We start from the raw sequence: 17,030 nt of genomic DNA on the forward strand, positions 1-17,030 counted from the left end.
TGTTCCTTAGCTACTGTTTTCTGTGTGTGTTCTGCAAACATGTCAAGGAGAAAAACCAAGCCAAAGCGCTACTACAGCTAACCTCCCTCCGTGCCTCGCACTGCCATTCATCAGCGGTGCTAGAGTGAAAGTCAGCAGTAGTGAGGGTCTCTGAAAATGTTAGCATGTATTATCTTGTGCTTCTGATCGTTTTTGTGACTTATTTTTTTTGCATGTCTAAGACACAATATCACTATGCTCATTTATTAACAAGTTAGGGTCACTGGGGCCCAAAATGCTTGTCATTGCACATTCCACATAGAAAAGATCAAAGGGGTCAAAGATGTTTACCCAAACTGATAATTTAATGTTGCAGATCAACTGGCATTGTTCTATAGAAATAAATTTTATATGCAAAAGAATTACTGAAGAACGTTTCCCTAGTAAATCAAATTGTACAAACTGTAGCCATTGTCCTCTCTAAGCCCCATGTATGTGCTCTTCAGGAAAGTACAGTCAAACTGCAGCTGAGAGAGAAGCTGGGCTAGCATGTGGCAGTCTCATGGACTGTAGGGCTCTCAAGCAAGACTTCAAAGCAGAATCTGACGGTGCAGATGGGAGGAATGCTTGCCACAAAAATACCTTTTAAGGCCCACGGTGCTGTAACTCATATGGTAGGCACTTGTGATTCGTTCCTGATGATGTTGAGATCATTTAACTCACAAAACCATTGTCGCTACTATAAAACCCTTTCATCTGTAGCCAAAAAGGTCCATTTCATGTAAATGAAAAAAATTCATTAAAGTATCACCTTAATAATGGGTAAAGATATATTTTTTTCAGGTCATGTTTAAAATGCAAATCTATGAACATATTCTGAAGATTCATTTCATGTTAAGATCTTTACTTATTTGATGTCTCAGGACTCTTTCCAAGTTCATTGAAACCGGAAATCAATTTTAGAAGAAATATGGAGATTATTATCATTAAATCTTTCAGCTGGCTTACTCCAAGCCACCCTATAAATATTACATATGTTTTAAAGAAGGCATTTTCAAATACAGTAAAAATTCTTTTACTCTTCTAGTCAGTGATGCTCTGGGAAGTTAAAGAAGTTTCCATTCTCAGTACGTTTGGAAAGAAAATGGATATTTGCGCTGGATTTTAGACAAAGTCTGAAACAATGAAATATTTCACTGTTTTATTTCTGAACAATGAATACTTACGCCTTCTCAAGAATAAGAATAGCAGGAAAGGTTGGCTGACAATTTTACCACACACCAACCCATCCATCTCTGACCCAAAGAAGCCGCTTGTCTTTTACCTTAGTGAGGCTGACTAAAGTCCTTAGTTGTCCACATAACTCTGAAATGCCAAGTAGGCACATGGTGATACGCATTCTGCTTGAACCTCAGTGCTCTCACTCAAAGACTTAACTAAATACTATTGATTCCACTTCACAGGTTTGAAGCGAACATATAACGAAAAGACACTCCAAAAGTATAAGCAGGCTATATAGGACAAAGCCTGAAACAGTAGGCCAAAAAGGAGGTCCTTGGTGTTTGAACTGTTCTGTTTCCCTTAGAGCAGTGCAGGTTGAACTGAGGGTGTCTCTCATGCTGTGTAAGCATCCTACTTCTGAGACATATCAGTAGGCCTTTCTCTTCTTCTCCTTTTCCTCCTCCTCCTCTTTCTTCTACTTCTTCATCTTCTTTTTGTTATTTTTTTCAAGACAGGGTTTTTCTAGCTGACCTCAAACTCACAGTGATCAGCCTGCCGCTGCCTCCCTGAGTGCTGGGATTGGACTTTCACTTCGAATGGTACATTTTTTAGCTCCATGATTTCAGATTTAGAAATCAAGATTATGTATAACACAGGATGTTTTTTTTTATTTTTATTTTAAAAATGAGAAAAAATTCAGACACTAAAAGCGAACTCTGAAGACAGTCAACAATACAATTAGAGTTGGATCCAGATTCCTAAAGAACATATTTCTTATTGTTCCTTGCCAATAGTTATGTTAATACCGACCATGCTTTCAGATAAGTCTTCCATTTCAGAAAGAGCTACTTCAGAAAGAGGGCCTATATACCAAATGGTCTCTTTCTTTCTCTTTCTATTTATCTCTTCTTCTCCTCCTTTTTCTTTTACAGATTATTATTTTATTGTCTTGAGTGCAAACAAATCAGCAGCACAGAAATGTATGCATTAAATTTCCATTAAAATATGCAAGTGAGGGGGGAAAATCCCTAGAAAATCCTTCTGGACACTGACTTTTGTCAAACCCCAATTACAACTTAATTTGCCAATCACTAGCTTTTACTGCTGTTTTTAATAATTTACCAAATACATGGGGCCTATCCTTGCACTGATGCCCATACATAAGTGGCCAAGTGATACTAGGCAAAGGCAGAAGTGGTTCATGCCAAGCAATGATGATGCCATTACTAAAGTCTGAATGGCTCGAATGGATTCAGCAACCCCTGAGCTCATCTCTCAGAAAAACTATGGCAATACTAGAGTTCTGGCTGCCAAGAACCAAAAATATTAGAGTTTCATCCACAGACCAATATCAATTGACACCAAGAAATATGAGTACCACGAAATAAATGAAGTGACGTAAGACATAAGGCTTGACAGATGAGAACTTAAGTGCATGCAGAAGACACATGGATGCAGTGTTACATTTGTAAGTCTTTGCTTAAGTTTGCAGCTCTACATGTCTGATTGCATGCGGGTTGATGCCCCAGGTCCTGCCTCTGAGAAAAAGGTATCGGACGGGTCTGATGCTCTTTGGGTGGATGACACCTAAATGAACATCCGTACAAAGTCCAAATTTATTTCTAATATCAGAGATCAGACCTCTACTCTTGCCTGATGCATCTAAAACAAAAAGGGGGAACTGCAGAGAGCTGCATAATACCGCACCTTAAAGATGGAGCTGGTTTCCGCCTTCCACCTTCCCGATGGTGAGTGCTCTCTGTCACGAACAACTCCACATTTGGCTAAGGCCAAGGATCTGGCTTGCTTCCATGTATGTGGACCTATCTGCATTGCCCACATGGCACGCTGGGGTTGGCTACCCAGAGGCTATTTAAGCTGTGGGCTGGCTTTCCCCAGGGTCAGATGATTGTTCAAGGTTCCTGAATAAACTGCATTAAAAAAAAAAAGTTTGCAGCTCTAACATGACAGTGCTAATACTGCTTTGTTCACCTGACGTGATAAGTGCAACATGCATTACTCAGTTCATGGGAACGTGGGCATCGGTTCATCCAAGCCCCTTGGACCCATTCATGGTTTCATGGCATTGCCAGATGAGTAGGTGTAGTTTACTAACTGATTCTTTCAGCAAATGGAGCTCTGAGATCTCTCAGATCAGTACAGGATGACACACGTTCTATAACCTGGGAGCAAAGTAGAAACTGCATTGATAAACTTGGTGAGTAGAACCTGCATTTCCACACAGTCCTCTTTGAACATTATTTTGAGAAGATAAATTTTCAAGACCTGAGCAATATTCTCAAATTCACTGTGGATTTTGGTCAGACAGCTGCTCAGTTGGAATGAGCTTTTCCCCAGCTACTTAACTCAATTGCTGTTACACACTGCAGTGGGTAGGACTTGTGGAGTAGCCCCAGTGGCACTGTCTTGCATCCTTCTGTTTTTGAGTTTGAACAGCAGATGCTGATGGTAAGGATTGTTGATTCCGTGAATGGCAGAACTATTTTTCTGTTGAACTGGAGTGAATTAAAGAGATATTTGAGGCGCTGTGTCAAACGTGGTGAAGGGAAGGACACTCTAACAACCCAATTCATTTTAACCAAAATTTCACTAGTTAGTCACAGAAGAGGAAGTTGAAGAGATTTGAGGTATAAAATGCACGGCAGTGGGTTTGAAAATTGAGCAAAACACACAGAAGGAATGTGGGTGGCTTCTGGCCAGACTGGGGACCTCAGATTTGTACCCACCATGGGTTGAACTTTGTCCAGCATCCTGAACTCAGAAGAGGGTTCTTCTCGGGAGCCTCCAGAATAAAACCAGCCTGGCTTGTTACTAAGTTTACGAGATGACAAGGCTGAGAACACAGTTGAGTCTGTACAGATTCCCGATCTACAAAACTTTGAGATAAGAGATGCAAGCACTAAATTTCCAAACTTCCTTCACTATACAAGAGCCTAAGAATCACCAGGTCTCCATGAAATAAGTTGGCAATATAAAGAAACAGCAATCAAGGTGACCAGAATACTCTGTGAGGCTGAAACTTTTATCAGTTCGAGTTCTTGGCTTTATAAGACCTTTCTCTCATTCAGTCTTCATGCTGACTTCAAGAAGCAGCCATGAAAATCACTGAATGGCTTTCAGGCTTTCCCAGTGTCACAGAGATGGAAAGTAAAGGGATCAGGGTTCACATCAGGCTTTCTGACTTTAGAGTATTAGCTATTAAACACACTGCTCTTTAAAATGAAACACGCAAACAACCCTTGAAATTTTTGAACACCTCTCTCTTTCTTGCGCACATGTGCACCATGTCTAATTTTCACTTGGAAAAAGATAAACGCTGCCTGAGCCAATTAACCTGTCGACTCGGTGGCAGTAGACTGACTATTGGGAGAAAATACAATTGTGATGTTTTCAGTTCTGCTGAGTTTCTGTGAAAAGTCAAGCTAATGCCTATGGGTCACTTTGTAAGCAGTTCCCTGCTGTTTCCGTGAAATCTTCACACCCATTTCTTTTCTACATAGTTCTTCATGTATCTACCACTCATGACTCTTTAAACCCCTAGAGTTTGGGCTCAAAGCTTAGCACCTACAACAGGGCTGGGCAAGCACAATACATCATAATTGCACTACTAAAGAATAAACCATTAAGTACTAGCTGACAGTTCAATGACGGCTAATGTTTCTATAGAGCTTTTCACAGAATACCTCCTCCACTGAACACTTTGCAACTTGTGGTTGGAAAATTATGCAAAGGGGAATATAGTTGCCTTCATTTTAGAGTTGAAAAAGCAAGACGTTAAGTACCCTCTTCAAGGTGAAACATCAAAGGTATGATCTGAAATCTCTGACTCTGGAAATCTTGCTTTTAACTATAGTTCTCATTTGCAATTTAGGACCTATAATTACACTGCACCGTTTTTTGTTTTTTGTTTTTGTTGTTTGTTTTGAAGAAAAGTAAATAAAACAAAAAGTATGAAAAAATATCCTTATGGAATACCTGTTACAGAAAATCTGTCACGCCTGTGTGTGTGTGTGTGTGTGTGTGTGTGTGTGTGTGTGTTGTGTCCATGGTACATGTGTGTGTGCAGATGGATGTGGTGTACAGGTGTATGTGCATACAGGGTACATATATGGATATGGAACATGCAGGTAGCATCAGCCTTGAGTGTAAGTCCTCAGGAGCTATTTATCTGTTTGCTTGTTAGCGATTGTGTGTGCCAAGGTCTCCCTGGCACAGATCTCATGAATAGACTATGCTGACTGGCCAGAGAGCCAGGGTCTGCCTGTCTCTTCCTCCCCAGCACTGCAATGCCAATTCTACATCACCACATCTGATTTTAGGAGATGTTGATGCTGAGGCTCAAACTCGGGTCTTCTCACAAGCTCTTTAATGATAACAGGATCTTGCAGACCCCATTTTCTTTACGAACGTTTTTTAAAAAAGAATGTTGAAGTGTAAGTAGAAATCTTTCCAAAGGACTGAATATGGGGAATGAAGGATAAGGAGTATTGAAGGCAGAAATTCAAACCAAAGAAACACAATATCCTAAAGAGAAAAGTCAGTGCCTTCTCATCTCAGACTGGTAGTAACGAAAGTCCATAACATAAGGAATTCCAATGGTTTGGTTTCACAAAGAATGAAAACTAGAATACTGTGTTTCCATGGGGAGCCAGTCAAACAACTGTAAGGAATTTATTTGTGTAGGAAATGTTCGTTGAGTACTGATCTTATGCTCCAGTAACTTTGCCGGCCAGTTACAATACATATGGGTCAAGCAGAAGAAGTACTTGACACCAGTAGCATGCAAGCTAAAGTTTGTCAGAGCTAACAGAGCCAGCACATGTTACAGTATCTCCTCTAAGCAATATACAACTGACCAATGGGTCAGTACAGGATAAGAGCTTTCACTTGCCCTATCTGCCAGGTCAGTCAATGGCCAGAATGTGGTGACATTCTTCAGTTGGTGGCAGGACTTCCCAGCAAGCCACTTGTTAAATCCAAAAGCATTAGTGTTTCATCCAAACTGAAAATGTCTGCCAGTCGATACTCCTCTATTGAGAATTCTCTGTGTAGATCTGTACCCATTTTTTATTGGATTACTTGATCTGTTGCTTTTTAACTTCTTGAGTTCTTTATATATTCTGGATATTAGCCCTCTGTCAGATATAGAGTTGGTGAAGATCCTTTCCCAGTCTGTAGGCTGTAGTTTTGTCCTGACGACAGTGTCATTAACTTTTCAGTTTCATGAGGTCCCATTTATTGATTGTTGATCTTAGAGCCTGTGTTGTTTGTGTTCTGTTTAGGAAGTTGTCTCCTGTGACAATGAGTTCTAGGCTCTTCCCCATTTTTTCTTCTAAGAGGGTTAGTTGTCTGGTTTTATGTTGAGGTATTTAATCCACTTGGACTTTAGTTTTGTGCAGGGTGATAAGTATGGATCTATTTGCATTTTTCTACATGTAGACATCCAGTTAGACCAGCACCATTTGCTGAAGATGCTGTTTTTTTTCCATTGTATGGTTTTGGCTTCTTTGTCAAAAATCAAGTGTCCATAAGTGTGTGGGTTTATTTCTGGGTCTTCTATTCAGTTCCATTCATCCACCATTCTGTTTCTGTGCCAGTACTGCCACTAGCCACAAACCACCACATGCCACACCTTCTATTTCTGTTTTCCTATATTTACATCCTCAGAGACCTAGACCATGCTCCTCTCTGTGCCATACAAGGCAGGCCATTACCAGCTGTCAAAGGTCAGACCCTGCATGAGATACTTTTCAGTTGTGGACAAACTGAAGCCCAACTAAAATCCCACACTTGGGATTTAAACAAAAACATACTTATGTAACATAACTGGGTTTACAAAGAAACCAAAAGTTCCATTTTACCTTCATGTTAAAAGTCTTGGAAAGGTCAAAGATACAAGGCACATACCTAAACACAATAAAGGCAATATACAGCAAACCTATAGCTAACATCAAATTAAATGGTGAGAAACTTAAAGCAATCTCACTTTTCAGGGGGAAGACGAGGCTACCCACTCTCGCTGTATTTATTCAATATAGTACTAGAAATACTAGCCAGAGCAATAAGACAACTAAAGGAGATCAAGGCGATACAAATTGAAAGGAAGAAATCAAAGTATTGCTCCTTGCAGATGATATGATAGTATGCATAAGTGATCCCCAAAATTCCACCAGAGAACTCCGACAGCTGATAAACACTTTCAGCAAAGTGGCTGGATACAATATTAATTCAAAGACAATCAGTAGCCCTCCTGTATACAAAAGACCAAATGGGCTGAGAAAGAAATTAGGAAAACCACACCCTTCACAATAGCCATAAATAATATAAAGTATATTGGTGTAACTGTAACCAAGCTAGTCAAAGACTTGTAGGACAAGAACTTCAAGTCTCTGAAGAAAGAAATTGAAGAAGATATCAGAAAATGGAAAGATCTCCCATGTTCATGGACCAGTAAGATTAACATACTAAAACATAACTACCGAAAGCAATCTACAGATTCAATGAAATTCCCATCAAAGCTCCAAAGCAATTCTTTACAGACCTTGAAAATACAATTCTCAGCTTCATATGGAAAAAAAAAAACCCAGAATAGCAAAAAATCCTCTACAATAAAAGATCTTCTGGAGGTCTCTCCATCCCTGACTTCAAGCTGTACTACAGAGCAACAGTAATAAGAACTGCAACTATTCACAGTAACATATACATTAGTTTTTTCTATGCTTTCTGTGGTAACTTCACAATGATTACTTAAAAAATATCTGCCCTTTATAGCCTGTGTAGTATATGGTACTTTTATTTATTTTTATTCTTTTCTTTGAAAAACATCATTGAAAATGTCACTGTTGAGTCTCATCACACATGTTCCTCATGGACAGGTGATAATTCATCTTCAGAATGTCAGATAAGTATCAGCTATATTATAGAGATTTGGGGAATGGTAGTAAAAAAATGCTAAATTATTCTCTCTATAGCATATGGGGATGTATGTCTCTTTGCCAAAAGAATTCTTTGGAATCACATTTCCCAAATGACCTTGGTTTTTCATTTCAAGACCCAAATACCTGATTTTAAAAGATAAGTATCTACCCTCAAGGCAAAACTGATGATTTCTTATTTTTTTTCTGCCTTAAAATGAAGCTTAGGAGCTCTTGAAATTGTAGGTTTCAAGCAACCACTTAATTTAGATTAAATTAGACAGCAATTGTATGTTAAATAAATATGAAATGGCCCTGGATATTTTTTTAAAGATCAAGAACTCTGTAATATATAGGCTACTATTACATATTCGTTATTGCTAATTTAAAAAATAAATAACCGTTTAATTGAAATACTTAAGAAACATTTGCAAAGGAAAGCACAGCACTTAGCAAGCTTCACGAGAATCTAATAAGCCCAGCAAAGTTGGTATAAAAACAAAACTCGGTACAGCCCCTAACAGGGAGTAGAAAGTGTGCCATGTAAACATAGCCAGAATTCTTCCTACACTGTCTTAAAAAAAATCCTTTATATAGACAAAATATAGAGGCCTTGCTTCAAATATTGATTATCCAAATGAGTTTGTTCCCTTTTGGGCCATTTACCTTTGTATTCTTTTTTTTGGGGGGGGGGATAAATATGATAGCTGAAAATATGAAGTCCCTCTCATTCATAACACACATCAGAGATTTTTAAGATAACTGTCATTATTTGAAGAAGTGTTAAGTATTGCTGAGAAACATCCTAACAGGCCTTTTAATTCACATTGTTTTGTTTTCAAGTTGGAGGTCTGGAATGTGAAAATTGCTCATTCTACAGGTGTTATGATTTGTAAATAAACTCCTGGTTTCAATTTAGGTTACATAAAATACCATAAAATTTGCACAATGTTACAGGTAGAATGTTTCCTGGAGGATGGCAACGTTACAATTCAATTATTTCAGAATGCTGAAGAGATCTGCAAGATGACAGGACTACAGAATGAATGTTCAGAGGGCGAAATGACAGAGTCCAGATTCGGGATGGGTACATCAAAGATGAAGAAGAGCTGCCAGGGCTTTGGTGACTGGCTGGGAGTGCGCTAGAATACACGAGGAAGCATGATCTGTTGGGCACTCTGGGTTCCTCAGAGAAGAGCGGCCAGGGATGTCTTTCAACATGAGTCAGGAATCAGATTAGGCAACTGAGTTTCAAACCGAAGATGCTCCCAGAGGCTGTAGGCTGGGAGTCAGGCTGGAATGCACAAGGGGTGATTTGCTATTCAATCTACTGCTCATTGAGAATGTCAGATCAGATTTCCAAATGTACTTAAAGTCTCATAATCTGGATATTAATGGACATAACCAGAAGATTAAAAAATATTCGGGTTTTATTAAAGTATAATTACCAATATTTTTAATCAAACCGAAAGTACAATAAATAGTTCCTGGAAACAAAAATCACAACTGGGTGTTTAAAATTGTCTAACCAGACATGTGAGCACAGAAATCTGAAGGAACCGCTACAGAAATGTGGCTTTTCTTGTAACTATAGCATCTCCAAAGTTGCGTAGCTCTTCATCATCATCTTTCAACTCAAATTTATTAAAAAGAAATTATTTTTCTCCGAGACACCCAGCTGTTCTCCACCAGCTGGTTACAAATGTCCCAATACATTTGTAGCACCTAATAAGTTTTAGTGCTACAAAAGATTATCTCTTCTTCGTGACCTTCAGGCACAGGACTGGGCCACACACAGACTGGACGACACTGATTCAACAACTGCAAAGGATACTATAAACTGAATTCTGTGTGGGGTTCTATGACCAGCTAGAGAATCGTGGAGATGTCAATCACCTGGATTTTGGCGCAGTGCTTCATCTTGTCCTCCTGAGGAATGGTGTTAGTGACCACTACCGCTTCAAAGCAGGCACCATTGATGCGAGGAATGGCCGGGCCAGAAAAGATGCCATGAGTCAAGATGGCGTAGACCCTGGTGGCTCCCTCCGAGAGAAGTTTGTCGGCCGCGTGGCAGATTGTACCACAGGTACCGGCCATGTCATCCACCAGGATAGCCACCCGATCCTTCACATCACCCACAAGCACCATGCGGTCCACTTCATTGGCTTTCTTCCGTTCTTTGTGAATCAGGGCAAAATCCACGTTCAGATGGTCCGCGATGGAAGTGACCCTCTTGGCCCCGCCGGCATCGGGGGAGACAATTGTGCAGTTTCTCCACTTGGAAATGTTCTCCCGTATCCACTTGAGGACGGCTGGCTCCGCGTACAGGTTGTCCACCGGGATGTCGAAAAAGCCCTGGATCTGAGAAGCGTGTAGGTCCATGGTGATGATGTGGTCGGCGCCCGCTATGGACAGCATGTTCGCTACGAGCTTGGCAGAGATGGGAGCGCGGCTTTTGTCCTTCTTATCCTGCCGGGCGTAGGGGAAGCACGGGATGACCGCGGTCACCCTGCTGGCGGACGCGATCTTGCAGGCGTTGATCATGATCAACAGCTCCATCAGGCTGTCGTTGATCTCTCCGCAGCCGCTCTGCACGATGTACACGTCCTCCCCGCGCACGCTCTCCCCGATTTCCACGCAGGTCTCCTGGTTGCTGAATTTCTTCGTGACCACCTTGCTGAGCTCCAGGCCCAGGCGCTCGGTGATCTTCTGAGATAAGTCCTGGTGGGAGCTGCCGCTGAAGATTTTGATGTTGGGCATCTTGGCCTGAGAGCTTAGACTTTTAGCTACCCAGATTTTAAACCTCATCCCAAAATGAAGCTTGAAAACAGGTTTCTGGGAGACCCAGAGTACGTCTTCAGATTTTTCCTTCTGCTGAGGTTCCTCTGCTGGCAGAGAGCTCGGCGAGCCATCCGACCTCTGAAGGCCTCATCTAGAAGTGCCACCTGAGTTCAACTTTTAGTATCTTTTATATCTTCATAATAATCAAGAATTTAAGCCAACTAAGAAACAAAGCAAAAAAAATCCAAACAAAACAAATCCAGTTTCGTTTTATTAATAAGATACATAGGCGTTGCGATGGTAATAGAGCATTCTGCGGCTATCCATTGGGATTTCCATGCAATTGTCACAGCGCCGCATCCACAAAGCCCTCCACCTTTCCCCACAGCAGCTGCATGCCGGCCTACCCCAGCTGTTGTCTTCTCCCCTCTTGACCCCACAGACTCTGTATTCTCGAATGGCCCTAGCACGGCTCGTCTATAAAAACAGGCCCTCTTTATCTCTTAGCTTCTGACTTGAAGACTTCCTCCTAACACTGAAATGTCTCTGTGCTTGAGAAAGAATAACAGAAATTGTCCGAGTTCTATATCTGCATGTTAAGCTGGAATATTGAGTGATCATTTTTTGTTTGTTTGTTGTCTGTTAGGGAGAATTCTCCTGAGTCTTGCCCCTCACAAATTATAGTATTCAAGGAAACACCTTCCTCCTATTTAAGACCAAACTTGTTTACTAAGTTAGCTAGTCTTACTGTGAATTATGCAAAGCAAAATGCCAACAGGTAGAAAAACCTCTTGTAAATGTAGATAAATAATTTTAAGAAAATGCTCATCCATCTCCTCATGAATAATAACTCTTAAGTGCTCAAAATGCCTTTGTGTTTTTAAACTGTACAATTTTTTTTCTGTAATCACATTGCATTTCCCTGATTTATTTGTAGACCCAGTACCAGGAGTGCGTAGACCTTTGAGCCACCTTCTTTGTAGTTCTGGGACACATGTAACACACAAGAAGTAGATTGGATGTATCAGTAACCATGCTCTAATTCAGCATATTTAAGCAGTGCATTATATAGTATAGTTGTATCCATCTTCTTTATTTTCTCCCAGTGACCTCTTTATATTTAAAACTAATGACAAAATAGCTCAAAATATGCACCTGAGGTTATACTATTTGATTTGCTACTCAAGTTTCCAATATGTTAATGTTGTCAAACTCAGTCTCTAAAACAGGCTTTCCTTAGCACAGTGAACAGCCAAGATTCTGAGTTTAAATTCCAACTCCTTCGTTACCATCCTTGACATCTAACACATATTCTTTAATATCCCTTACATCTTCATTTTTCCCCCTATAGGTGGAGAACTAATATTTGAGGATTCCAGTGAATGCCTGAACACAGCACACACTAATAGCACTATCCAATGACATGGTAGGGAAAAGTATAAGGTTGCTTCTATCACTCTTTCTGTCACTCCCTCCTGTTTTATTACCATTGGTTAGTCCATGATTCAAAAGCCAGCTCTGGCTGGCATCTTGGCTCCTGCCTGCCATCTCAGCTCTTGGGAGGCTGGGATGGGATGGCTGGAAGTTTGATGCCAGACTGCACTGCACAGACTGTTTTTAAAAAGCCTGAACTATAGAAAAAATGTTGTCCAAAAATTAAAAGAAAAAAAATTCCAAACTCCAAAATGCCAAAAAGAAAAAAAAAGGGAGGAAGAAAGGGGGAGGGAAGAAGAGAGAGAGGAAAGTTAGCAAGGAAGGAAGGAGGGAGGGAGGGAAAGAAGGAAGGAGGAGGTAAGTAAGAAAGGGAGAGAGGGAGGGAGGAAGAAGGGAGGAACGAAAGAAGGGGGAAGGATTGCTATGTTGTTCCCTCACCACTGTATTCACAGGCATTTCTCTGAGCACTCTACACTTTTTGGTGGCAAATTTGCTTTAATCAGACACCGTCTCTTCTATCACCTAGGTCGTTTATGATTTTTCAATTTAGCTGTAGGATTCCTATTCTTCGCACAACAGCCAGCAAGCCAGTGCAGTCATACGTAGTGAAAACTGTGGTGCCCATTTGCCCCCTCACACTGACATCCAGAGGCATCTGGATCAGATGGTGTCCAGGCAGGAACCCGAGTTCTTCCTCATAACAGACTACAACATCCTGACTTTGCCTGGCTTGGGAGATCATAACTCTGGCATTCCCTTTATTCTTACGCAAGAAACAGAGGAAGATTTCATGCTTGAACGGGCATGCTTGAAGGGACTCCTGTTAACTTCTCTTCTTTCCACCTTGCAGGAAAGGGAGAATGAGCCGGGTGTGTATCATCTGCACTTGGGCACGCTATACTCTCACAACAGAACTTAATATTAACCAACATGGAGTCCGTCCCACACTCAGGGAAGTGTCTCAAAGTCCAGAAATAAACATTCCGGGATGCTCTGCAAGCCAGATGTACAGGCTCTTAGATGGCATTGTGGGAGAAAAGAGAGTAAACTCAAGCCCATTAAACTTAGGCTATTCCCAGAGCGCCGTACTTTTTTTTTTTTTTCCTGCTCTTTGCAAAATTGTGGCAGGAAGTCCTTTACCCACTTCTAGTTATTTAGCTATACCCTGTTAATACTGATTAAAACAGGAGCCCAGGGCATGCTTCCGATTAATGCTGTGATATGCAAGTATCGAAACGAAGTAAGGCATTCATGAATGTGTTTCTTTCTCTGAAACCCAGTAACGTCTCTTCTCCCTCAGTCACATCTCACAGTTCATCAAAAGTCGATCTCACATTTACTAATTGTGGTGTTGTCAGCAAATGACATCGGCAGTGAGAAACCTGGCAATTTGGAAGGCTAAGGAATCTCTGTAGATGATAAGAAAGCTGTTTTGCAATGATGAGCCTGCCTCACTCAAAACCCAGCCCTCCGGGTCAAACTCTGATCATGCTCCTCAATGCCAAGAAATGGCTGCCAAATTTCTGGCCAGTGACTGACGGTTCCTGTTCACGCTGCTGCACTTTCAAACACAAACCATCCCCAGCCTGTCTTTGTTCTTTTTGAGATGTCTGTTTCCATCATCCCAAGAAAATGCAAGAACAGTCAAATGCAGGTGTGTGGGCGTGGCCTAACAACTAAGGTTCATTTCTTTTTTTCTTTCCTTTTTTTTTTCTTCCTGTTTTGAGGGGAGATCTGTTTTAATATACAGAAAAAGTTACAAAGGCTGATCCCAAAGCTTTGACATGCTCTCTGGCTGTCTGACATTCCTTCCAAAGTCCATGGGAATTCTACTCTCCATAGGTTCTGGATTGTAATTGCTGAATAATGAAACATCCAAGGGGAAAAAAGAAACCTTAAAGTTAACTCAGGGGGAGGGAGAGACCTAAATGCAGAAAAAGTGATTTTGTTGTTGTTGTTGTTATTGGAAAAAATGGGGGGTTAAACAGCACATTTATTTCAGTTTAATTTCTGGGCTGTCAGACATCAGCTCTGAAGCCCTGATTCGGAACACATGCAGGGCCCTTTGAAGTTCTGGCTGCTTCAAAAAAAAAAAAGTTTAACAATGGCAGAAAGATATAAAGAAATTAAACTGCAGTATAATCGTATAATCATAAAAGAGAACCTCTGGGCTCCTGATGTACAAATTGTCCTTTTTTTCAGGTTTTCCAGCCTTTGTTTTCAAAGTCTTATTATGGAACATAAATTGTATTCTCTTTTTTTTCCTCCCAAGCTTAATATTCATCGACTGCCTCCAAGTCAGGCACTTTACTTTTCCTTTACTCAACTGAAAAGTTTATTGTGTCTTTTTTTAAGCAAGATGGGAATAGAGAAATTTACTAAGAGGCATCTTTTACATTTTTAAAATAAAAGCCATAGAAATAGTATGTTTAGCTTTAAAGTACCCAAATTCTCTTGGTATAAGGACAAAAATGTGAAGAATTTTGAATCAGGCCAAAGAAAATGTCTATCTGGCTTTTGTGTTCTAATGATAAAAGGTTCAGATTTCGAGAGTACTTAATAAAAATAGCCCCATGTTTGCCATGTTTAAAGCACATGACCCCATCTAAGCAAAAAATCATGAAAACTGACCGAAGACTGTCCATCAGTTTATACATACACCTTAAAAATCCAAATGTGCATATGAGTTCTTAAACCCCAAATCGTCATCTTCATTCTCTGTCATTACTGGTAATATCTTTTAGCCTTTGCTGCTGTTGTTTTTAAAGCAATTATTTATAACCTTCCAAGTGCTACAACACATTATTCTACCCCTTTTCCCTTATAATCATGAAACTCCTATCCCGGAAGTTCTTGCCGTCTGCTGTACTCTAAATGAGCTGTATCCCAACGTTTAAAAAACATTCTTCACCAACAGATTAACCGCCAGTACAGCTACAATGCCATGTGTCATCTCTGTTTTCAAGTTCCACCTATAAGCAAATGTGAACTGCAAAGCTGAAAGGACCATGCACAGCAGTTTCCTGCTAAGGTTGTCTCAACTGGCTCACGAGAAGTAGTTGCTGAATTATTAGAGATTTTGTATACCAGGTATATAACATCCAGCATTAAATACTATATTACATAAGCTTGCAGTTTACAGATTATATTTTAAAGGGCATTAAAAAACCCAACCTCATCACTTCTTGATTGTAGGAGTATATTGCTTTTATTTATGCTCTAGGGTTGTGTGTTATTATATCCAGGTGGAGGAAATTCTAGGTTTGCCATTGTATATCTCTTCTAAACTCCTGCCAGTGACTTCTTGGCAGCTTCACACTGGCTAGCTGTATGTCTATCTGAGAAGACAAAGAAGAGAAACTTACTTCTCACAGTTTTAGAGAATGGAAAATCCAAGCTAAGAAGTCTGCTATGTAGGGTGGCCCATTTTCTAGTTCATGGTGGCAAATTCTTGCTACATCAATACACAGTGAAAGAGCAATGCGATTCTTTGGGGTCTCGTTTATATCAGGATGCTGGTTCTATTTCAGGGGGTCCTGCTGCCATTTACGCATTCAGATATCTAAAGATTGACCTTTCAATATTTGTCATTAGGTTTCAACATGTCCATTTCTGAGAGACACAAACACTCCGGCCACAGGAGTAGGACTATTTTTTTTTTAATATCACTGGAAGAGTTACTTTTTAATTGTTCACCTGCACCAGTCATTATCTAAAGTCTACCACATCCAAAACATTCCGAAAAGCTCATTTACAATTCACAGTGCTCACCTTATTTTAATGTTGTGACTTGAGTACTTCAGGTAAGATTTGTAGGTAAAATTTACTTTTGCTTGTATTCCTTTTGGTGGTTATTAAATAGACCCACTTAGAGGCTCAGAACTCTTTCTACATCCCCCCACAGCCTGAAACTGAACTCATACTTGCTCAATTGCATCTTTTTTTCTTTAACCTCATCACTGCCAGCTAACACATGGACTTTCTTTTTCAGTCTTACCCTCTATGCTCTTAAAGTCTCTTTTACCAAGAAGAAAGCTATCCTTTCTTATCTCTGGAAACCACCTCTCCTAGCTTTAATGAAAACACACAGACTGTGTGATGTCATCAGTAATTGGGAAGTCTAGTGTAACATTGCTCTTCTGTCTGGCGCAGAACCAGCTACATGTGGTCCAAGTACAACAGGAATGAAATTGTGCCTATTATCTTCCCTAAAGGGGGTACAAACTGTGTTGCTACATTGCTAGAATTTGAGATTGGAGTCTAGAAGGGAGGTACCAAGCATGTCAAGTAGCCTAATCCCCTAAGCATTAAATGATCATCACACGGATCGCCAAACTTCCTCCCATTCTCCTTAGATAACACCCTCAATGGAAAAGTGAAAACCATTTCCGTGCCAAGTGTTTCAATCCTGCTATTTTGATATGAGTGACTGTCGTGAATACAAACAGACCTTAGACATAATAAATTAAAATGTCTTTCTCTGGAAGGGATGTGGAAGAGATTTGGACAAGAACTGGAGGAAGTCTGACCATTGACAACAGCCATGTGTTGAAAAGATTGAATTTATACACCTTTGCAAAGTCTTTGGCCTCTTCCTCAAATGGCTAGATTCCTTTCATATACAAAAGAGAAACACAAATTTTAAGGAGAGAAAATACTCATTCGTAGGCATCATGACCT

The 17,030-nt window shown here is 40.2% G+C and overlaps 2 protein-coding genes across 18 annotated transcripts in view; both read right to left on the minus strand.

Moving 5' to 3' along the window:
* Hdac9 (histone deacetylase 9) overlaps positions 1 to 17,030 on the minus strand; it is an 855,384-nt gene that overhangs the window by 64,382 nt on the left and 773,972 nt on the right. The window lies entirely within an intron of this gene.
* LOC110554639 (ribose-phosphate pyrophosphokinase 1-like) lies at positions 10,005 to 10,895 on the minus strand. The gene has a single exon (XM_060375377.1). It carries the CDS (start codon positions 10,893 to 10,895, stop codon positions 10,005 to 10,007), a length of 891 nt encoding a protein of 296 aa, XP_060231360.1.

This window comes from Meriones unguiculatus, chromosome 1, assembly GCF_030254825.1.
Source record: "Meriones unguiculatus strain TT.TT164.6M chromosome 1, Bangor_MerUng_6.1, whole genome shotgun sequence".
NCBI lineage: Eukaryota > Metazoa > Chordata > Mammalia > Rodentia > Muridae > Meriones > Meriones unguiculatus.

Coding starts and splice junctions, on each gene's coding strand:
- LOC110554639 (XM_060375377.1), bottom strand. CDS start 10,895: ATGCCCAACATCAAAATCTTCAGCGGCAGCTCCCACCAGGACTTATCT.